The sequence below is a fragment of the Diorhabda sublineata genome, chromosome 5 (genome assembly GCF_026230105.1).
Source record: "Diorhabda sublineata isolate icDioSubl1.1 chromosome 5, icDioSubl1.1, whole genome shotgun sequence".
Lineage (NCBI taxonomy): Eukaryota > Metazoa > Arthropoda > Insecta > Coleoptera > Chrysomelidae > Diorhabda > Diorhabda sublineata.
This window is the reverse complement of record NC_079478.1, coordinates 3,933,794-3,959,580: the sequence shown is the minus strand read 5'-3', so window position 1 is coordinate 3,959,580 and position 25,787 is coordinate 3,933,794. Positions and strand designations below refer to the sequence as shown.

The 25,787-nt window shown below is 34.2% G+C and overlaps 1 protein-coding gene across 1 annotated transcript in view; it reads right to left on the bottom strand.

Moving 5' to 3' along the window:
• The window catches only part of LOC130444108 (homeobox protein orthopedia), a 39,496-nt gene extending 18,339 nt beyond the window's left edge, over positions 1-21,157 (bottom strand). Inside the window, exons 1-2 of the mRNA XM_056779119.1 lie at positions 21,094-21,157; positions 16,909-17,201 (exon numbers count right to left, since the gene is read on the bottom strand). Of these exons, the coding sequence (XP_056635097.1) occupies positions 16,909-17,201; positions 21,094-21,118 (318 nt within the window). The 5' untranslated portion in view covers positions 21,119-21,157. The remainder of the gene's footprint in view (positions 1-16,908; positions 17,202-21,093) is intronic.
• Between the last annotated feature and the right edge of the window lie 4,630 nt (positions 21,158-25,787).

The window sequence follows — 25,787 nt, the reverse complement described above, 5'->3', positions numbered from 1 at the left end:
TTATTTTGGTATGGCTAAAGTTTTTATTGAAGACTATGTAATTTTGATAGTTAATAATAAATGAAGTGATCAACTTGTTAACATGTATCTTCGTCAGGTGTTTAAAACTTGTTACGATGAATCTGTGCAGTCGTCCGCTTGCTCCCTTGGCCTTGATTACAATGTAATTCATATCCTTATAAATTATACTTTGCACTCATAAAATATTCTGATCTTTTTTAAAATTTATAAACAAAACTACAATTGTCCGTCCCTTTTAATCAGAAGAAACCTAAAATCAAGATATTAAAGGGTCTCAGAAATAATGAAACTTAAGAAATTTAAATTTCTTCACTTCATATAGGTTTGAACTAAGGGATGGAATAATTTAGTGAATTTTCCATTTGTTTATTAGTAAAACTTAACTAATTGTTTATAAAAAAAAAACGATTAAAAGCACACATCAGTTATAGAGAGCAGTGACTATAACCCGCTAGAATAAATCAAGCAGCTCCTACACAGATGGCTTTAGGATGAATTGCTTGGTCGAAGCAGGCTTTTGCCTTGGAAACATGTTATCGTCTCCGAAGCCTAGATATTTGCTGTGATGGAATCTGAACGCGCAATCGTCGACATAGTAAACTCAGATAGCTACCATACAAATCATAACGAACTAAACTGTGAGATCTAGACTTTTACTGTAGTTAAAGAAAATCTCTCGGGTAACAAGGACAACGACTAAGTGTACTTGCTTCCCAAATCGCGATCAGAAAATCCACCAATGGACCCAGGCCCATTTTTGGTGTAACCAAAAGTGAGACTATTAAATCTCTCAACTGTCTGCTTTTAAAGCAGATCTGCGAAGATGGATAGAGACACTTGGTATGAGACTAGCTGAAGCACGTATATGTGGACCTTCTGCCTTTCTTACCAAACATCTACCATACTTTAGCCATATTATCAGCCGGAGTGCCACTCGTGCTGAATGAAGAAGAAACTTTAAACCCAGCTTTCACATGGATGCGGTCCAAATACTTGAGCAAACTTTGGAGCTTGTCTACTGACGTCAAAAGGTTTAAGCTAAATCGCCTCATCCTACTCTCAAAGGACGCTCTAGGTAGCCTACTATTCTACATTTGACCTATTGTTATATATAATATCATGTTTTATCTACAACTATCATGTAATCCATGGATTGATGCGTTTTGATGATGAATCTCTCTTCTATTTAAATTGATCGGTTATAAAGCGAGATTTCTGCTTTTAGGTAGTTAATAACCCACTAAATAGATAGTTGTAGTGTGTGGTCTTGATCTTGAAACCTTAGGACCTAATTCTTTTGTAGAAGATTATGCAACTCAATTTTCAAGGTTTTTAGAAAAAGCAACGTACTTTTATGCAGCTACAACTTGTAGTTGTGGATATCAATAATGAAAAATAGCCTCAACTGAATGGAACTACACGAGGAAGTCATTATAGAAAAGTTCCTTGACCACTTGATTTTACATTTTAGAATCAACACATCTGTGTATCTCTTATCGCAGAAAGACGTTCTATTTACAATGTTATTTGAAAATATAACTGAATGTTTTGGAATGTGATGAAATACGTTAATAGATCAGAATCTACAAGTTCTAAGAACTGGAGGAAGAAATAGAGGTAGACGCATAGTGAGATGCAAGGAAGGGGTAATGAAGAATATGATGGTGCTAAAAATTAAAAATCGGAGACAAAGTTGAAGATAAGAAATGAGTTTTTCATGCCTTCCGCTCATCAATGTATTACCGAAGTTGCCAGTGAATATGATAGATTATAGAATAGATAAAACTAACTGACCTATCAATAAATTGATTTTATTGAACCGTTTTCCTATGAGCGAGTTTTTACCCACATTTAGCTCTTTATAAAAAAATTAAGGGATTAAAATATATTGGAAGACCCAGGACACGGCGTGGTTTTATAGAACTCTTCTACAAAGCAGTCACGTAAATCATAACAAAACAATTCTACCTGTTTTGAGAACTGTTTTTAAAGCTTTTTGTAGTTTTCACATGTTACTGAGAAATACAACAGCTTTTTATCTACATCCGTCGCTGTATGCAAGAAATAGTTTCAAGATTTACTTAGGAAGGCCGTTTTACGATCAGCAAACAATAAAGGCTCGTCGCCACTACTGAGATCAACACGAATCGTTTTATGTTTTTTTTTCTGACAGTATCTATCAGAGTAACATGAAATGAAAACAAAAGATTTATAAAACTAGTTATGAGATATATATATGTTAAAAATTATTAGTGGCAATCAAAAGAGGTCTGCAAATCCATTCCTACAAGTGATTTGTAATAATACAAATTTTCAAAGAACGTTGTATAAATAATCGTAGCTGAAAACCTAGGAAAATATATAAATATATCAAGAAATTGAAATTAAGTAATCATCGTGTTTTTGCCTAGGAATAATAATTTTTGAATAAAAATTAGTAAAATGATAAACGTATTAAAAAATCTGAAATAATAAAGGGAAGTTATCACAATCAAATACTAAATGAACCTATACAATGATTGATTTTGGAAAATAAATAAAAATACCAAAAAGTTTAGAAGCTTATTAACAAATTAGCAACAGAAACGGGTTCAAGAGTTTATAAGTAGAGGAAAATAACGATTCATGTAGGTGTCGGTGAGAGAACTGAGGAAATACGATTAATATTCATGTTCCTTACGAAGAAATTTATAACAATGAAACCAAAAGTGACACTATCATTGACAAAAATGTCAAGTTTACAAAACAAAAAGTTAGTATAAAGAGATCACAAGTTAAAGTATAACTTTTTTATTATTAGTTAAGGGCATAACTTTGACAAAAAAGATGGAAGTATTAAGATCGACAAGGAAATCTAAGGGAAGTAATATCAGGTTTTCTTAATATTCTTCTGCTTAGACTCTGAGTAAAGGAAAATCTCTAATGTCATACATGGAAAAGTCTGAACAAAATGGATAGAACGCATTTCAAGAAAAACGAAGATGTAGGAGGAAAATGAAAGTTAATTTCGAGCGAATAAGATAAATTACTAATCATACTGAGAAGTGACGACGAAAACGAAATGATTAGAAAAAAAATGCAAGTATCTAAAGGATGAAGATATAAAATAAAACTAGATGAATAGATAATCAAAAGACAGAGAAATTAAATACTCAAGGCACTAATTTCGAAAATAAGGAAGGTGTTAACAATAGTATAAGTAGTGAACTTAGAAATTTGTATGGGAAAAAGAGATAGAGAGAAGCTCGTGCAGTGCCTGTGTATGTGCTCGTTCGCTCGCCGTGGAGCGGGTGATTCAACCTAGAATACAAAGAAAAAAATTGCTCGCTGAAACAGGGTGGAATTAGGTACGGCAGGAAAATCGTAGATAACCTGTAATATCGACTCGGATATTGATAAAGAAAATTCACGATCACGGTCACTTTTTCAGTCTCTTTTTCGCAACAATTAAAAAAAACCAAAAGAATTACTAGATACATATTTTGAGGATATTTCATTCGAGTATTCAATTGCTTTAACGTGTTTGAAAGCTAATTTATAGCTCATTGTTGGTTATTGTCGTGGTTTCCATATAAAAATGAAATTAATTGTGAATCAAATGAAGAATTGCGGAAGACTAAATATATAGTCTATTAACTTTACATCAATTAATCAAGATACCAAAATAATACAAAAAAAACATTTTCTATGATACATTTAAATAAAAATAAGAACGTGTTTTCCTAATTTATAGACTTATTTGCAACTTTTAATAGACAATTTCCGTATAAACCAACGTTATTGTTTTACTTTTATCAGCTTCGTGGATTTGTAAACGCCGTACATCTATTCAAAATACATCATTAAATAAATAATTTTGTTTTCATATTATGAAACTCATTAGTTCAGCTCGTACGCTGTATACGCAATAATTTCCATTAAGCTGTTCGTTAAACAAAGATTAACTCTTAATAAAAATCGGATCAATGTACATGCAATCAAATCAAATGCCACTAAAACCGATTTAGCATTCCATCAACACGCACCCTTCTTATAGATTCGACTACGAACTCGTGCTCCCTTGTAAACATTTAATAGTCTGATGATGAAAGTCAATATATCACTTTGTATTTAAAGATTACCGCTACCAGGGTCTCATTTAGGTCAATATTACATCTAGGGGCTGAAATAATCCTAGAACGAAATAAATTACAGTAAACTGAAAACAAGACGTCGTATATTTTGTTCCAATAAATCTATAGATTTAGGTTAAAATGTACTTAGTTCATATTTGAGTTGATTACTTAGCGTTCACTTGGAAAATTTAAACTAAGTGTGCCAAATGCGAAGATCTTTGACTTTGTCTTCAGTTCGGGTCTCAAGTCCGAACAAGGGGTATTAAACTGCTCAGTCAGTCAGTAGTTATACCCTTTCCTTGCAATTGTGAGTCATTAAGGATGTTAATATCGACTAAAAGGTCGATTTACATCACGGGTTGTAATTTAATATTGGTCGAGACATTAGCCAGGAAAGTAGTTGAAGAACGACGAACTACATTTTCGGAATATTGATTTTCGAAATTATTTCAGAGGTGAATAGTAGAAATTATTTATTTTGATATATTTCACACGCCTCATTTACCATCTAAATCTATATTATCGGCGACTACGCTAGATTTCTACCTGACCAATGGTTCGCAGTTGGAATTGAGGAAGGCGCCACTATCCCACGTTCTCTGGGATATGTTTAATTACATGAAGCGAATGCGACGCTCTCTGACGTTATCTTCAGTTCGGGTTTCAAGCTCTAAACTGCTCTGATGAGACGTAATAACGTCGAAACTAGTTAGTAGTTACACATATATGCAGACCATTTAGGTCCATAGCCTTGTAATTTCTCTCCACTTTTTTCGGTCCTTTGCTTTTCTCTCCAGCTTTGGATGTTTGTATCTCTAAGGTTTTTTTCCACCGCTTCCCTACACCGTTTTTTTGGTCTACTTCCTTTTTCACTTGTCCTCGGGTATCTTCCACGCAACTCGTTTCAAGAGCTTGTCTTCGTCGATACGTTCTAAGCCATTCTATTATTTTTGTCTTTATAAACGCGCTGATTGGTGCCTCATTGGAAAATTTATAAATGTCGGGGTGGGCCTCAACATTGTCTTATAAATTCGAACTTTCGTAAATCTGCATATCTCTTTCGATGTTAATATTCTTCTAAGACTGCCTGCACAGCTGTTACTTTTGGCAATTCTTAGTCGAACCTAACCTAACTTAACCTAACCTAGCCAATGATTATTTAGAGCAGGAAATTTTCGAAAGAAATAAATAAATTTTGGATTAGTGGGTGCAACTGCAAGAGATTTTGCACTGAAACTAAGTGTGCTAAAATATCATCTGGTAGTGGAGTCACGTACAAACGATCCTTGATGAAGCTTCAAAGGTGGAAATTATATGGCATCGAGTAGATCACGACTAATCCAGGGATCAGGAATAGTGACGTTCAATCAATCGCGTACATAGTTATCTTAACGAGGTAGCACCATTTTGCGGGAAAATGAAGTTCTGTCATTCATATTCTTCGAACAGAGGAAAAAATCATCAATTTTAGAAGACTTCTTTTGTATCTACTTGTATCATCTAGTGTGGATTGTCTGAATCCTAGATCTGCATATTATGAGTGCTTACATGTCCACTAATGTGGGCAACAACAAACAGTTGACATAGGAATTACTAATTCACGACTAGTATTACAAATTGATTTCTTTGGACTACAAGTAAACAAATAATCACAGATTCGATCTTTGCAAACTGTGAAACCAAAAACGCTTTCTATTCACCAACTGCTATTTTACCGATCTTCCATTTGTTATATAATCTATATCTGTAAGTCTCTAAAACTCCAATATTCGTTTATAAATACCCGGTAACTTCCAGGAAAAGATTTTTCTTCCCAGCACTGTGAACTTCACTGGATAGATGCACTAATTGAGCATTGGATGAACCTGTATTTTCAGTCTTCACTTTTGTCCAATCGATATTTCAGTAATATAGACAAATGTTCTCACCTGATTTTGCTTACAGGTAAAATATGAATTTCAATTTACCTCGTAAATAATGAAGTGATTATTAATACATCTTGTAATATAAAAATCCGTATCTGTTCTCAACCCCAAAATCACAATAGAAAAAAATATACTTCGTGAGTGATTCACTACCAGATGAATTTCGAACGGCCAGGTGATTCAAGGCTGAGCCATCTGCTTAATTAGTAAACTAACTTCGACTGACCACCAACTTAGCGTTAACCGCGGACATTTAACACGTCTAGATAATCCCACTGATATCCGCAGGCGGTATTATGAAATGGGTAATTCGGTTTTATGTAATCTTCATGCGATTAAACTTCATACTTTCCAAAATGACTCGGGTAATTGAAGGTACGAAAAGGTTTTCAGCGATAATTTTGAAAAATTCATTATTAGTTGAAAAAAGTCTTTGTTTCTTTTTACTAAGCATACATAGAATATGGATGTTGTAACTTCATATTTAATGTGTGCAAACTAATATATCCAGGCTTTTAGAGGCTACGATTATGTACATGGATTGTCTGAAAAGTCTCCGAACTAATTAAGAAACCAAACATTTTTCATCTAGCATAATCGTTTTTTCTTTGATTTCCCTAGTGTTCTCTTCCCTTCTTTTCCATCTATGATGACTTTTTCCTCAAGATTTTTCAGCTGGTTCGTTCTTCTTATCCTCATTTGATTTTATTCTTCTTCAGTATTCAATTTCTGTAGATATTTCTTCTGATCTTAGTGATCTTCTTCTTTATTGTAAGTTATTTGATAACGTAGCTTCAAAGAATTTGATTTCATGAGTTTTTCCATTTAGTACTTATTTGTTTTTGTCTAGATTCGAGTGCACTGTGGTCAAAAGGTCTCTATGTAAGGGCCCATTTTGTAATATGTATATGTAAATACTATTGATAAATATACTTTCAACGATTTAACCAAAAAAATGGTTTTTTCAGTTTATTTATGACTCTGAAAATAGGGAAAAAATCTCAATGACATAATTATCAATATATAGGCAATGGAATAAAATAAACCAACTTCGACTAAATATTGCATTTGTTACTTTGTTAACAAAAATAAAAATAATAAATAGTATTGAGTTGTATATAGTTTGATTTCTAAATCAGTTTTCGGAATACGTTTTTTGATAATTTTCTCTGTAGAAAGCTAGAAGCTACATAAATTCAATAAATGTAGGTAATTGACTGTTTTTGAAGATTTCGAATACGAGGGCCGTTTTTATTCCACCTCCATTCGCTCCGTGTAGACGCTTCGCGGGCAGTAGATAGCGGGCATGTGACGTAGGGCGACTGCGAAGCTCTCGCACTTCACACTTCGCCATTGTAGACATTTAGGCGTCAGTCGGCGTTGTGCTACAGCCACGTAAACATGTCTGTCACTATTTAGGCTCCAGCCAAGTGTGAATGAATCGTGTGTATGCTGAAAACTTCATGATGTTGTGTTTGAATGGTGTTGAAAGTTTGAAGATGGCATGATGAAAAGAACCAAGGACGTCAATCGTTTCAGATGACCTGGTTCAACGAGTTGACAGAATCGTTGAAGCAGATTCACCAATATTGCTTTGTCTTCGGAATTTCCAGAACTTTCAAGATCTGTTCATTGGCGGTAACTTTCTTTGAAGAGGGTATTGAAAAGCTAGTTCACAGATATGACAAATGTCTCAATCTCTTCGTTGATTATGTCGAAAAGTAACAGTGTACCAATCTTTTGGTAATAAAATTATTGTTTTATATGAACTTGTCTTTCATTTATAGCCTATCGGAGGTTGAAAAAAAAACGGTTTCTATCATATATTCACCAATATATTTAATTTTTCCATTTTGATGATATTGGCAGTATAACAACAGAACTCCATTTAACAATAAAAATATGTAATTTAATGCGACAATCATTTAATGGATTGCTAAATAAGACTGACATTTAAAATAGATGTACCAAATTTGTAATTTTACTTTCTAACTTTTTGAATAATACAAGCTACATTAAAGCTATTTTATAGACAAATAAATCAGCATATTTATTCAAAATGCACTGTTCGAAATATTAATTATATTACAAAATCAATTTACTAATAGTAATAATAATTGAATTTATTAAGTTTTGGTTGTTGATGAATTTAATTACCAATAAATCAGCTATTTCAATCAAAATGGTATGTGGAAGTGTTTCCTTAACGTATAGAGATAACTGTTTTCTAAAATTTATCCATTTATGTTTAAAAAATGGTCAGTGGTAATGAAACATCATGATTATCATACAATGAAACATGGTTAAGTTAAGTTAAAAATGAAGAAGTACTATCATATGGATGTTTATTTGAACAATGTTGAAACTATGACTAAAACCTTTATCAGTAGGTGACAAACTGTTTATGAAAGTGAGAAAACACGCGATGTGTCGAATTCCGTTTATAGAATAATTCAGAACCTAACCTTGCTCAAAATTCCATCAGAATGTTCTGGAGTGTAAGGAATACTGAAACTTCACATTACATTTATCAGAATAAGTTGAACTTGATCAAAAAAGAAAGCACAATTCATGTTAAAAGTAACGCTGTTGATGTTGAAAAATATAGCCAATGGATTGAAGCTGCCTGTTTTTTTACGTAATTATACTGTTGATGATATCTTCATCGCCAACGAAACAGGTTTATTTGATAAGTAACTACTCGAATAAACAAAGCGGAGAACTTAATAAAGATCGCGTTACAATTTTTTTGGTTGCCAACATATCAGGGACTGAAAAGCTGTCTGTTAATCGAAAAATCTAAGACTAAAAGATATTTCAATCAAACAACAGAAGCAAAAAATTCTGATGTTTGACTAAGACAAGTAAAGTGCCGCCAATGGATCAATGTAACATCAAAAATTTCAAAATTTTTTACAAAAAAAGTGATTCAATATGTTCTTAATTCTAATGAAGAGAATCAGTACCCAACAATTTCTTCTGGCGATGAGGTTTTGCTTAGTTTTCTCTGACCATAACTACTAAAGCTAGGTCCTTGAAAAAATTTGGATTTAAATTTGAAGTAACTGTGTCCCCTTGACCCAATCTAACCTTGACGTTTAATTTGCTCTTCATAAGGCCTCAACTTTCGTGGCTTCAATTTTTCTTTTGGTCTTTCTCTCTTTCTGTTCTCATTGGCAATATGTTTGACCCAATCTAACCTTGACGTTCTATTTGCTCTGCATAAGGCCTCAACTTCTGTGGCTTCAATTTTTCTCTTCAGTTGTTGTCTTATTGTTCTCATTTCTGTTTTTTTTTTGATTTTACTATTCCACGGTATTCCATTTAGTTATTGTTCTTGCTCTGTTTATTTTACTTTTTATTTCTGTATCATCTGTCCCTTCTATTTTTTGTTTATCTTTATGCTCATAATTAAATTAATTCCACTTACAGTTGAACTGCGTTGATTAAAAAAAAAAACAAGTCCTGTGACTCCTAATGTAGGAAATTTATTATCCATATTTATGAGAGCTTTTCGTCTCAAAATGAAATCAAATAATTTTCGAAACACTCTTTATACCTAATATAAAGAGTCATTCATTTCAGAGTATTTATTAATTCGAATTAATTTAAAAATAGTTATCCAAAGCTCAGAATCCAAAGGAATTTGAGGATTATAATGATCGTGAGTTTTCTCCGACCTATTTTCTAAGCTTTAAAGCTACACAGAAACCCAGCATAACTTTCCAGAAAACAGATTTGTTATTAACTTAGAATTAGAATTCATTCTAGAATTAATTCAAATTGTTCTCAAAAGTTTTTAATTATTGTTAATAGAATTCCTCATTAAAATAAGTTTTGCGTCAGAAATGTGTTATTTAGAATAAGAAAAGCATAAATAGTCACAACGATTAATGATCCGACAGCTACCAAGAAGAGATTGTTGGTATCCTCAACAAATTCAATAGTTATGTCTGGCGCACAAGTATGGAGAAAGACTACATAGGAATAGATCCACAGCGAAAGAATAGCCAGGGTACAACGCACAGCTGCTCTTGGTGTATGCAGTATTAACCATTGCGATAACCGTACCAATAGATGTGCTAGATGTGGAGAAGATCGGTCAAATTATCGACTAAGCCAGAAAGATTCGTGACCATGGACCAGTGGCAGCACAGAATCAACGAGGTAAGGGGCATGTGTGCCTGTTATCATATGTCTAACGCTGTATACAGATAATTTACAGAGGGGGATGAACCATTACTTGACCCAATTGCTGTTTAGATACTAGAAGTTTCGATCCTATCTGCTGAACGAGGAAATACTGCAAAAAAAGGTTCACTTCCGATAAAATAAAAGAGATGATAACAATTTGGTCGATGACCAATTCACGTAAAACAACGATTAAATAGAGCAAACGCAAATCGTGCAAAGTACAGCTGCGAAGGTCCAGGATGGAAACCTCGAAGAGGAAGAGTTTTTGTGGATGATACAAGTGTAGTATAGACGTAGAATACACGTCTACACTTTATTTAGATATAGTACATTGATTTGAAAGATCTAATTTGGTTCAGTTTCATATATTAAATTGTATTATCATTCTTTATGAAAGCACTCAATTGAACATAGTTGATATCATTTCTGTGAAGACTAATAATTGATGTCTCAGTGTTGATTTCACGTCAGATATAAATTTATAGAAAATAAATAAATTATATGCTGATTATTCAAAATAGATGCAGAAGATTATAATGAAATAGCAATAAACACTAATATGTTGAAAATGTCGCAATTAAATTTCATGGTCATTTCATTTGTACTATCGCATAGAAATTGATATTTAATTTATCTACTGAATTTAAAATATAAATTTCTATGGAATAAATAGTGCTTCCCATAAAAAATGATTCATTTCTGATGAATCTTTTACTTCTTTTGGTTACTTAAAAACGCGAACTGCATTTTCTTTCACAGCTGCGATAGATCTGGCGAATAAGGTGGGTGGTCTAGTACTGGGATGTTGTACTTGGCTAGAAACCTCTTAATGGACACGGCACATAATTTTCGCATGTTATATGTCGACCGTTGTACAAAATTACCGACTTTTTTGGTTATTTTAACCCATTTTTGACGTGGTAGGGCGCCTCGAAAAAGAAGCATCTTCATAATTTTCTCGGCTATCTTGAAAACACGTGGACACGACAAACATCCATTCTTATACAAAAAAGCCCGTATACAAACAACAAAGACATGAATCGCTATTATATAGAGAATAATTTTCGAAAAAGTATTGGAGATGTTTTCTTACAGGCATTGCGTTAGGTATCAGTTATTGACGTTTAAGCCATCCTGAATCGAATCGACCACGAGGAATACAACTGGAAGAGCCGCGATGCCCAAATCAATCTTTGTGAGTATGTGATTAATTATGAAAATACTTCCGAGCTGTCGACAATTTACATACAATAGTTATTAAATCGGTTCAAAGTTACTATCAGATAAGGTGTTTACGATGAATACAACAAGTTAGAGCAACAGTACCTACAATTTTCACGAGCTACAGAGCACTCATTTCAACCGTTCCAGTGATGAAAAATTTAATGAAGAACAAAGTCTAAAAAAACAAATTACTTATACATTTATAAAATAAACTTGTAGCCACCTAATATACGATATTTGTTGATCAACAGCAATAAATATAAATTTATTTTTCAATATATCGCATTTCAGTTCAACGCTCTCTAAAAAAATCGAATCAATATTTTGCTTTTATAATCCACAAGTATTTTTAAGACCCAGATTGAAATCATCACTCTTCATTAAATATTTAAACAGGCATTTGACTGTATAATGAAGCTTGCCTTCTGTGGGGAAGGTGCGACGTTGTCGCTCCAAACCCTAAGGGAGTGATGAAAGCTACCCCGCCTCGCATAAATCAAAAGTTACAGACACACTGTACAGAGGACGGAGAGCAAAGTGGTGAAAACAGTACAGGTCGGTTGCATCAGCTAATTCGATATAGTAACTTTAAATTTAGTTTCTTAAATTTCACTCAAGAATTTGAATAAATCGTAATGATTCCTAAAAATAATTTGAGTTAATGTACAGGAAAATTGTTGTGTTACATCAATTATTAATTTTTATTCAAACAACTAAGTTATTTGTCTTTTCGTACATAGCTTGCACAATTCAAAAGTTTACAGTCAGTCATTTTTTAGAATGCTCTCAAGAAATTGATTAATTGCTCTATCAATATAATTATCCTTTGTGAAACATGGGCCACGAGAATGTTTCCTTTGGTTTCTAGTTAAAGAAAGACACATTAGAATCAAGTTGACGTTTAATCACCGTTAACATTATTTCCACGTCTTCTGTGAAGTTTTTGACGAAGCATTATCGTGATGCAACATTAACTCTTATATATTGACTGATTCAATAACTGCAGGTATACATTTTGTGGTGTATTAGTTTGCTGTAACTATACGTTGATCTTCAAGCTCAACGACTTCTGTACTAAGAACAGGATTTATCAGCACGCGCTTCATCACCAAGCGTATTTTAAATTAAACCAATATTAAGTCACACTCGCGGAAATATAACCCAACTTTTTCAGGATTGAAAAAGATCCGCTTATTTTGATTTTATATTTTGATTATTTGGGAAGAGGAAAAAAGTTCATGCAACTCCTCTCATGATGAGGTAGTGCTTTTGGTCAACATTTTCATATCCAAATTAAAACAACTGCTACAATTAAGCTTGAGCTGACTAAAATGCTAATACTGCGTTAGCATCATCGATAGTGTTGATAATTTCTTCATTATGATCGTCAAGTACATATCTTGTCATTTAGTGAAAAAAAAAACATCTACTTCAAGGTAATATGGTAAAAATATGAGCAAGCTCGGCAAGAAATCTCAGTTTATTATTCGACTAGTACCTCCAACTGCAATCAGAGCTTACTAGTTAAGAATGATGGTGCATTGCCAGCCCTCTAGTTTTGTGGATTCTCAAAATATACAGAACGGACCTCGTATAGTGTTGATTTGATTTAAAAAAGTGGGCTCTATATATTTATTTATTTCCTATAACTACCAGTAAATAAAAGTTTAATGTTTATTTCAATGTATCTACAATATGTCGTAAAAAGTCTAATATTATTTCTTTCCGCGCTAATACTCGTTTCTTGCGCCGGCGCCGATGAATCTGCATTCTGTGAAAGGACCCAAGCCAGTGAGATATATTTATTTAGTTCGCAACTATAGGTAGATATAAAAGTTAAAATAAATAAGAAACACGCTTTTATAACCAGAACTAAAGAGTGTAAATACTTTTTATAACTAAAAAAAAAATTATTTCTATTAGAATATTGCTGGAGTTTCAACAGGAGTATCTCCATAATAAATCTATCGCTTGTTCCTTCTTCGAAATCTTTGCTTATCCTGGTTATAAGTTGGCACTACACCTCTTTCGTGGTCGACCTCTATTCCGTGCTATGATTTTTGGATATTTATCTTTGCTATTTTTACCACTCCATCTTCTTTCATTCGACCAATATGTTGCTTCCATTTTTTCTTATTCATTCAATAATTTTTTTTACATCACTTGACCGTTTGATGTTTCCGCTTCTTTCTTGGTCTAGTAGTCATTTTCTCGAGATTCGAATGATTTTCAATGTTATAATGCATATGACTTTTTCAATCGAGATTGCCATATTATACTGTTTACTTGTGAAATTACAGGTAATTAAAAATCTTTTCATTTTCAGCACATATCATAGCAGAGGATTTTGCTTTCTCTGTCGCCCATTCCGTAATCATTGCCTAGCCGCTCCTTAAGATCCCATGTTGAATAACATGGAATTTCGCGAGTCTCCTTGTCTAATATCGCTGTTGACTGCTATGGGTTTTGTTTGTTCCCCATTAATGTGATCCTGACCTTGATTCTCTGAGCATATGTTTTCGATGGTATGTATTATATTGATAAGTTTGTTTCTATTATACAATTAATGAACAACATTTTCAATTTTTGAAGGTCAAACACTTTTGTAGGGTTAAAAAAGTATTGAAATGCTGGTTTATTACTTTCTTAACCAGTTGTCATCCCATATACGACTTTACGATGGGGCCAGTATAGGCCCAGACTTGGGTATGTGGAACTCTGGCACTAGCTTGGATGCCGTTGTTGACCCAGACTTGGTGGGACTCTGGCATGATAACAATGTCCCTAGCTTTGTTTGCAAGCCTGGACCAGACCTGGTTGCCCAGATAAACTTAAGACTGATCTGCAGCCGTGGGTCAGGCTGATGTTAATATATCAATTATGGATAAGATATTAGCACATAACTTTATATAGTTACTTAGAGTTCTGCCAAGCCTAGCTAGCTGACTATAAAATGGCCGAGATCGCGTTACCCAGAGTTCAGCCATGCTTGGGTGAATATGGGATGGCCGAGGAAAGGTTACATATAGTTCAGCCAGGCTTGGCTGTCTATAGAATATCCGGGGCTAAGTCACCCAAATTTCAACCAGGCTTGAGCCATTATTGGTCTGCCAAGGCCGAGTTTCCCAGCTTTGGCCCAAGCTAAGCACCGTCGTTCAAGTCTGAGGGCTCCTACATGTATCAGTATAAATAAAACATCCGTGCAGGATCTTCCTGATGCGATTCCCAACTGCTCATCTTCTAGATTTGCAATCAAGTTACTTTTGTTGGAGACAAAATGCATTACTCCTTAGTTAACCTCTAGCACAGAGCTTGCAACTAGAGGGTACCTACAATTTAATAATGGAAGGATCCCTATTAGAATAGGACCGTTGTTGAACATTTTTCTGCAAATGGAAGACCAAAAACTGCGACGGTTAGTCGTATAATCGAAAAAGTTCACCAAAATGGTACTGGACTAAGTGAAGGGGAAACAAAAAGTTCTGAGCTCACGTTTGATACCTTGTTTAAGCAAAACTTACTAGTTGGTATGTAGTTTCTTTTTCCCATTTTGTATTTAATATTAAATTTCATCAAGTAATATAAGATTATTACTTTTATAGTTGAATTCCATTTCAATAGAATTTTGAGTACGGTTCTGCCAGCATTGCCCTTTAAATTGGTTAACACTGGCACAATTGGACAGATGTGGTAATATTGTATATGTGTCATAGATTTATTAATGAAGAGATGAATGTTGGTATTAGAGATAATCATGGTCATGTAGGAATAGGACATTATTTATGGATAATTTGACAGTATATAGGTAAACCGTAATTATAGACCGCGAATTGTTCGTAGATAACAAAATTGACATTTGTAGCATTCGTACGGAACTATTTATCATTTAGGAATCGGAATAAAACGTGAAGAGCGTTGGAATTTCTTTTTAAGTATTTTCACCAAAGTTAAATTCACCAATCCTGTCCTGATAGCCACGAAAACACGACCGTGACATTTTTTATGTAATTCGAGTGGTGCTTGCCATGTGGAGACGCCTGTGGATATTGATCTGGAACTTCTGTAAGTTGTATTGTTCAGAAAAGACGTACCTTGGTAGCTAAATCCACAGGCTTGTATTTCTCGAAAGAAAGAAGACCTGTTAAATCTACGTAGGTCTTGCAAATACTGCTCTACGTGGGTTCATGTTGGACAGCTTGGAAGAGCATGTATTGTGGTAGAATCAGGTCAGCGACTTTTCTTCTATGCTCTAAGCTGTCCAAGTTTCTGGTCAACTCCGCATCACCTGTAAGTCAAGCTGTTGCGGGGTATATATCTTTTTGGTCTTAAAGTTTTTGTGAAACTGTCTTAGATAATTTTACTACGTGATTATGCCAGGACATATTACTCCCAACCCCAAACTCAATCAGTGAATTTGTGGTAATGGTAATAATTTATGTTCAGATAGGACAAAATCCTAAGCAGCCCGGGTTGTTGCTGCATTAAACTCCACAGCTCACTCCAGAATGTTGTTAAGATCGGTATTGATGGTGGTGATCAATTGCTGCCTACGGATTTCGGTGTTAGACCAATATGCATCCTAAGGGAATAGAATCCTACCTTTCTAAGCGGTTTACATCAATAACGAGCTAGATGGATCGGTCTTTGAGAAAGCTACTAAGCTAATCGATGAGTATGAACGACAAAACGTACGATTTCAATTTATCAAAGAAGGTTAGCATGCCGAACCTAGTCAAAAGCCCAGTTCGATTGGTATGGATTCCCAATATATAGCTTCAGTTCTTACGTTGGTGGAAGGGATCCGAGAGATCTCAAGTTTTGCTGATTAAAGACTTTTTCCATGACCTTAGAAATAGCTGTGTTGTTGTAAACCTCCAATCAATGTATGGAAGAGACCTCTATATGATAGTAGAAATAGTAAGCATAACGGACTTGTCAATTCAGCTGCACATCTCTTCAATAACATTGATGGTATTTCAGCGGAGCTAGTGGCTTTATTGATGTCCAAAGCTTTGCCTCCTCTCGTTGTCGAAATGTTTGGTATCGATGAACCAACTCAAGGCAAACGGTGTGATGGTCTTCCTTTCGAATTTGAAACAAACATGCGATCCAAAAAGTCCACCTTTCACATGTTGTCACTGCGATTGACCCATTGATCGCGACAGTATTTGATATGGTTTACCAATCAGCTTCTACCAAACATTCCGCAAAATTCAATCGTTGTTATGGATAAAGATATATATATATAAACATAGCAGAAGGAAATAATCTCTTTTTGTCATATTTTTAAGAATAATGTCTGATCATATGCAAGAGTAGTCACCTCATATACAATTTTTGATACATTACTTTAGAATAACCTAAATTTGAGGAGTATATGTATGAAATTAACAAATAAAAACAATTTTTTAAATCGTATTGTCACTTACCTGTACCCTGGATTCAGTAAGTCCAATTCTCATAGCTATTTCTTCTCTCATAAATATATCCGGATAATGCGTTTTTGAAAAGCAACGTTCCAATTCGTTGAGTTGTGCCGGAGTGAATCTAGTTCTGTGTCGTTTTTGTTTCGACGGCTTATCACCATCGTTTGAACCGTTGCTGATTGAACCGCCGATGCCCGAGAGGCCGCTGTCGCATAATGAACCAAGCCGTGGTTGCTCCAGGATTTTCAAATCCCCTTGGTGTCTTTTTATATCTTCACCGCACATCTCTTTGATACCTGAAACAATCAAATCTTACACAAAATCTGAATAAAACGATAACTTCATCCTCTTCAGTGACTTGATACAACAAAACCAAAGAAAAACATGTTTTCTCTTATCTCATCTATGTATTAGAAATTAAATTCTCAACAATTTTCACGATTCCGAAATTGCAATTGCAGACTAAGTAATTCGATGTCATATTCAACTGTGAATAATTACATCTAATAGAAATAATATCGTTGAACATAACCGCAATCACAATATTTGTACTCCCAAATTAGGTTAATTCGGAAGTATAATATCTAACGGAAAATTCGTTTGGCACGTGGACACACACGTGGATTCATCAATCCCACTCCTCTTAAAAAGTCTAGAATGTGGGAATGCTTTAATTGCCAGAGACCTTCGTCTTCTTTTTCATACGCAACCAGGTGTAGTGCTCAGAAATTCCTTACTGTTTATGTGTAACAAAATCTGCACGCCGCATTTTTTGCTAGACCTAGCGTTTGTTGAGACGACAGCGATCCGATAGAACTCCTGTTAGTATTCGTAGATTGTTCTTACTTAGCTTGATACATTCAGCAGATCTACTCTAGTTATAGTTCCCCAAAAGAGTCGTTGCTTGTCTCAACCCCTCAGCCCCTGTAGGTTGTCCCAATAATTGGTTTTCTTCGATCTACCTTCTTTTCCAATGCTTTTTCCATTATTCTGTAGCTGATACCGCAGAATGGTTTCGGGTTCCATGAAGGTTATTTTTGTTTGGATGAGGACATAATTCCTGAAGAAAGATATAAGATAGATGATATATGAAAGAGTCGTCTGCAGGGTTTTTTAAAACGGAAGGAGATATATTATATAAGGGATATTTCGTAGCAACGATCCTGGATCCAGCACACCATCCGCTTATTGCGAATTTTAATCAATGACGAGATTTTGATCAAAGTTTCCGATCAACGCGTTTGATTTTCGGTGGGAATTTTACTACTTACTAACTGATATTGAGAAATAAACAAATAAAATGATTTATTGATTTTGCTATCATTGGAAATAAAATGGATGAGTTTTAATTTGGTGTTTCTTTTTGGATTATTTTTATCTGACTCTTTGGATCTGTGGAAATTCAGAATTGTTTCTTTCTATTTGTATAACAATATTGAACATCGTTTGATTAATTTTAACACTGCTAAGAACAAAATTAACTTTCGAAGAGTCATCTCGAGCTGATGTATTACTGAGAGCGGGCTCAACACAGACGGATGTTGAAAATCGACTAAATGTGTCCCAAAGTATTATCAAAAGATGCTTAATCGGCTCCAGGAAACTAGATCTGTTAGCAAAGGACTAAGACGTAGAACATCCAGAATAACAATAGTCATTGGTGATTTTTATTTGGTACTTGTGGTTCAAAAAAATCCTCATAATATCTGCAGAATATTGATAAGAATCTGAGATAAGATCTGAGCATGGACAACAAGGATTATCGTCGACATTGCAGCACCAAAACTGACGTTATGAATTTAGAAAATCTACTCTTTACAGTAGATCTATTGAGATGCTTGCTTCAACGGCCTGTCCAAGGAATCAACTCTTTTCGAAGAAGTAAAAATATGATCGGACAGGAATTTGTTTGAATTGGACGTACCTAGTTGATTGATTTAGAGGTGACAGAACAACATGCTACAATGATGTGTGTGCTGTGGTTCTAGATAAAATATAAAATCAAGGTTTTCTTCATCTAGGACTTCCACCCAAATGACCTGGTCTGAATCCTAAGGAGCTTACTTAGAATAAGTTACAATTGACGACAATTTGTTTGGACAAAAATCGTGAAAAATTCATTGGACAATTTTGTTGAAAATATGGTAAGATGTGTTCGTGTGATATGTGCTAATTGGGGAATATTTGGTATTTTTCAAAATTTTTTTTATTGAATTAGGCATTCAAATTAACAAATTTACATATCCTTCTGAGAAATACTTATTATTTTTTTGTTTTAGCTTATAAAATCGGATTAATTCCGTTTAAAGAATAACTAACACCTGTCTATTTCTTGAGTTGTTAAATTGAAATATTTCATTTTTTATTACCTACCTAAAACTAGTTATGAAAAAAGTGATTTATAAGATTCATTAGGTGAGCAAAAAATTTTATTAGTTAATATTCTTAACATATTTATCATTTTGGCTCTCACTGTTTTACAGAAGGTGACTTTATACGAAAATTTGTCCATCCGTAGGTATACCTGTCTGCATAATAATCAAATCCTAAACTACAGGGCGCAGAAATAAAATAATTACATATTCAAATCAAAAAAGTTGGTTTAAGAAAAAATGATCTGGTACTACCAGATCTAAAATCTTTAAGGTTTTGTCATTAGGATGAAATTGGATTTAAGAAATTGTAGATATTTTGAATCATATAAAGTGATGAAGTATCATCAGATTCATTTTTTGATGATGAGGTCTTACCGATACAAAAATTAGACTGGACTCAATGTATAAAAATACCTAAAATGGTTAAACAAGACCTGCACAATACATTGCAACGTTTATAATATTTTGTGGACGTAGGAAACTCAATAAAAAGCACAGTTGGTTATCTCTGTGAATATTACTGTGCAAAATTATCCCTTCTGGCAAAGGCAACTATCCCTAGACTAGACACCTGGAATTCCAATTTTTTCCCATTATGGAGGATAAATGAATAAGTGTTTAAAGTAGTGGATAGTATTATAAAAATGTTAAAGTTTATTTTATTTGGTTTCTATCGCGATAATTGAAATAAAGTTGTAAATTTTTTTTCCAAAATCCATTTTTTTGTAAGTGATTTCGATGATTGAGGCAACGTATTTGCTGCAATGTTTATTTATTTATTAAAATGCTTAAAATCAAAAAAATCTAAAGTATGAGGTATCCTCATGAATCGAAAACTATCTCTAAATTCTCTATTGGTAACACTGGCATTCTTATTTTATCAACAGACCCATTAACTGTCAACTGAGTAGATATAGAGATTCAATGATTATGTAGAGCTTTCGACAAGTCGTTTTTGCCTGCAACTTTTGTTATTTTGTTATGCTAGTAGATAAAATATTGTATGCAATTGGTGTGTAAAGGTCTTTCTTCGACTTCGAAAAAAGGCTACTTTACACACTTGTGACATAATATTTATTGGATTAACAACATTGAATTGTATAATTGAGTAACAAAACTTTTTGTTTTATGAACCACTAACAAAACTAAAAGTGTACAGCATTTTTTTGTACTTATATTCGTATACAGATTATTTTATAAAAAAGCTGAAGCCTAAATTGTTGATTGGAAATACGTAGATACAATTTTAAAGTTCACGAAGTACTTAAAAAGAATATTTTTGAACAAAAATTTCGAACAATTTCTGTGAATTATTTAATTACCCACCAACCATCATAATTTCCTTTAACAGAAGACCACATGAGACAATTTGTAGAAAACATGCACAATTCGTTTTTGAAGCACACCGTCAGTCACCTCATTAAACCAAACTTCGCTATATCCTTCAGTTCATAAGTGATTTGAATACAACAACAAAATAATCCAAGTATATTGTTGAAATTATAAATACACTGAAATAATCACGATCTCACAAAACTATTTTTTTATAAGTAAAAAAAAAAGTGTTAAGATGTATGTATATGGTAGCGCGGTTTCTTGTAAATCTACCGGACCGCTGATATTGACTGAAAGCGTGAAAGAATTCATAGAGATCTTGCCTGGTTAATCCTAATTAGATAGCCTACCAGGACTGGCGTGCGATATTGGCTTAATGAGGGCGAGGCAGCTTCAATTTAGCCCATTTAACTAGCCTATCGTTAGTACGCTGAATCACTAAAGACTTTAACGTCAATTAGTGCCCCCACTAACTTACCGACAGGGCCTAGATTGTTCAGCATGTTTTCAGGATGCTCTCCAAATTTGACGCACTGCACTGTTTATTTAATGAGTACTGATTTGATACTGAATTGTGAATATGTTGTTGATACCGAGTAGAGTATCTAGTGGGAGTTGAACCAATGAGGCTCCGATACTCGGGAAGGCGGAGTTTAGTGCGAGGGCGGAGTCACGGGCTTCCATTGCTTAGATTACCACGGCACCCACCCGCCGAAAAGGAATTTCGACAGGACAAAGGACGAGAGTCGAAACGGAGGAAGATACACGCAGATCCACGCGATGATGCTATTGTGTCTCTTTGTGCTGATACAGAAAAAAATTCTAATTAAACTTTTGTATTTCTAGTTAGTTGTTTTTTCTTCTGTGGTAGGCTACAATTTAATGACAAAAGATTAAAAATATTTTTACGATACATATTATCATTATTTCAATGACATTGTTTGTTTGTTTGATTGTGAGTGAATCTTCAATCTCTGGACACAATTTTAATTTCCGTTGAGATACTTAAACATCCTTTTCAAATTTTCAACCCTTAATCTATTTTAATTAGAAGCTCACTGTAACCCCTATGGTTAATTGAAATAAACATTATAATTTCCACGTGAAAATGATAATTTTAGGCATAGATTCATACTTTTGAGGCATGCTATTAAGCATACTTATCATATGTGAATTAATTCTACTTGGATACGTATTTTCCAAAAAATTCAATTAATTGTCGTTTCACTACTAAAAAAAATTATTTTAAAATAAACACTGATGGTATGGAATTAAGTTTTTTCTATTTTCTTAGGTCTTATTGTCAGTTTTTGCTGCCTCTGGTGCTTAATATTAGGTGGATCAAATTTAGTACGTGTATCTAAAACAAAAATCGAAAAATTCTTTAGCAAAGCTAAGTCGAAATGGCTTGCAAGAATCTTTTAAGCCTTTTGCGATAAATTAAAGATACACCCATCATCTCACCCTATATGGTTAATATTTGGGATGCCAGTATTAAATTGGCAAAATCGAATTTAAAGGGGTCCTCTAGTTTCTCAGATGTTTTCTCACAAGTTTTACAATAATTTTTCATGGGGAAACCATTGAAATAATCAATCTCATTGTTTTTGCATAATCTTTATTAACATTTACAATAAGATTTAAAAATTATTCAAAGTCACAATATATAATAGAATAAAAGTTATAGTGGCATCAAGTAAAAGATATGCGTAACCAAGATGGCGGCTGTTCTGCTAATTTGAAATCAAAAAACCAAACGGCATTTCAATTTACATATTTGCGACTAGCGATTGAGTGAATTTTTAAGCACAAAAATTGATTTTTTACTCAAGTTTTTGAATCGTAGAAAAAAAACAATCTTAGTTCAATCGCTGGTTTATACCATTGAAGATTCTAAAGGCATAAATTTGAACTAGATCGGTTCAGTACTTTCCGAAATACCGTGAAAGTTCCCGCATGTGATTTATACTAAAAATTTCATCTCAACGTCAATCTGTTATGCCTGTGGGGTATTGGATGATACCAAATGTACAGTCCGAGAATTGTGCATGGTTTTGATGAGAATTAAGCCTATTTTAAATACGTAGGTATTACTATATATATATCTTCTAGTTGATTCTCAAAAACTCACTCCATCATATTTGTTTATTGAACGTAAAATTACTTCACTACCCGATCCAAATATATCGAAATACTGCTGAATCGGTTATCCATATATTCAATACCTGCAGCAATCCTTTTGGACTCAATTATCGAAGGGATACATTTCGAATTTGCAATAGCGCACAAAATGGTCTCTTTGACTGCCACCAGGAGAAATTGGTAAGCTCTAAACTAGTAGTTCGCTCTAAAATAGTGCGCCGTTCCTTTGCAAGATTATGCAAACTCTTATGAAAAAGATAATACGTTTCTGCATCTTTTTTCACAACCCTGCATGTCTGCATGGTTTAGTTAACGAATTCGATTATCTATTGACAAGAATTGTTGCTGCTGGTTTTCAGCAAACTTCTTTCCTTATTTAACCCGTGAGGAAAGTACGAGGACCGCTCAAATATAAACGAGGTTAACGCTCTAACACATTTCGAAAATATTTACAAAAATTTACAGTTTTTCTAGGTAATCACCCTTTTTGATACAGTTATCGAAGAATATCTCCTCCACCTCATTGTCGCTGTTGAATTTTTGACCTTCTAAGGCTTCTTTCAGTAGTCCAAACATGTGGTAGTCGTAGGGTGATTAGTCTGCATTGTAGAGGAAGTGTTCTAGTACATCCCACCCTAGTTCTAATATTGTATCCAGCGTGAGAAACGCGGTGTGAGAGCGCGCGTTATCCTTGCTCGAAGTTAACAGTTTAGGAATCTTTATTTCGCAATATTTGAAGGATAATACACACTCTACCAGTAGTAGCCAAAATTTTACGAAAAGTTATCCAGAATTCGTTAATCTACGCGAATGCGGTCGACGATCATTTTATACAACAGACCTACTAAAGTACCGAAGAACTTTCGTGTTTTTGATGCTTTCACACACCCACAACGAAGGAAAAATGCGTTGCTAAAGGGCAGTCGGCACTTAAAGTTCACTCATGGAAGTAGTATGTTTTGCCACACTGTTAGTGAGGAAATGAGGCCAAGATATAATCAAGCCGCGACCTTCAACATCTACAGCGTTTGTCTGGATCGAACTTGAGCTGCACAGACAAAATACTTGTACAACCAGCTTCGAAGGTACTCATTAGTACAACTTGAGCCACAGGCAACGGCAGGTGTTTGGTTTAGATAGAAGATTAATTATACTGCTATTTGGGCAATAATATTGAAACTGAAACTTCTTAATATCAAAAATGGTGTCATAACATTTATTTTGTTACTATTAGAAATAGAAGAAAAACGTACTAAGGACGGGGAGCATCTAATTTTGTATTTGAAAAGAATTTTAACAATAAGAATATTTCAACCAAGCTGATTCAATCAATAAATAGTGACTACGATCTTTATCTTTAATAATATTCTCTAGTATTGAAAAAATATATTAATATCCATTTGTTTTTAGTATTTATAATAAAAAAATGTGGAAGATACTCTGTAATTAGTGTGGTGTGGTGTATTATAGCTTAGGATATTGCTAATAACTATATATTGTTGAACACATCTGTTCGTGGTCTATAATTTACGGTATATGAGCGCCTGGGGATTCCTCCCTTATCTGTATAGGTAATGTCAATGTCTCGTATTTTTTTTTTCCAATAATATTTTAAAATAGGCAAGTATTTATATTGATTACTACGTTAAAAGGAAGAATTTTGAGCGTGTCCATTGCAAAATTCTTCAATAAAACAGTAAATAATAAAAGCTACAATGTTTCACTAAAATGTTCTCGTATATATCGACTTTACTAGAACTAAAGATTATTTGAAAATTTCTTTTATTGGTCACAACATTTAGTTTTATATTTTACAAAAATAACCGCAAGAAAATTTGAGATCAAATTTTTAATTAACCAGGAGAAATTTCTAATCAATGTCATGCGAGTGGAAACAGCTTGCAAAGTAAGGGGCAACGACTCTGGAACCAAAGCCCTACTGTAGTATCATTAGATGTCACATCAATAATCATTCGATCGGATGGGGTCTTACTGGATCACCACAATTCAAAATATTCCCAACCAAGTTAACTAAGAAGTCTGATAAACTTCTCGTAATAACAAGAAACTTGAAACTGGTGGTCGATCTTCTGACAGATCACTGTTCCGGCAAATATGGCCTTTAACGATAGCCATGGCATAGAAAAAAAGTTTTCAAACTTTTTTTCCTCGTACCAACTCGTTAAAAAATCAGGAAATTCAAGTACGAGGCATATTTTTTAAGCAAGTACCGTTTTGCGATTCCGCCGCCGCAACCCCAAGGTCGGCGTTCCGCACATGCGCGCTGGTTACCTACATCTCTTGTCTACGTACTGACGTCATTACACACTGATTCTTCATTGTGTACGTTGTTTACTAAGTGTTTGAGATGCCTCCGACAATCGTGAGTCCCGCCGATTGTGAAGTACGGGCTGTTATACGATTTCTTAGTACTAAAGGCGTAAAACCGATCGATATTCATCGTGAAATCTGTGATGTTTACGGACAAAACATTATGAGTGATGGAATGGTAAGGACATGGGTCAGAGCATTTAAAGATGGCCGCACAAATGTGCATGATGAAGAACGGAGTGGGCGTTCTTCGGTCGTTAATGAAGATTTGGCGCAGAAAGTGGACGAAAAGGTGAGAGAAAACAGACGCTTTACAATTTCATCATTGTGCGACTACTTTCCTCAATATTCTCGTGTTTTGTATCGCATTGTGACGAAGAACTTGAAATGCCGGAAATTGTGTTCACGTTGGGTTCCAGAAATGTTGACGGATTTGCACAAAACCCAACGTTTAGGCATTGTATTGACTTTCCTTGAGCGGTACCACAATGAAGATGAAGATTTCTTAGACCAAATTGTTACTGGTTACGAAACATGGGTGGCTTACGTCACACCAAAATCGAAACAACAATCCATGGAATGTCGACATTCATCAACACCCAAAAAAGTGAAGTTTAAGCAAACAATTTCTGCACGGAAAATCATGTGCACAGTTTTTTGGGACAGAAAAGGAGTATTGCTAGTGGAGTTTCGGCCTCG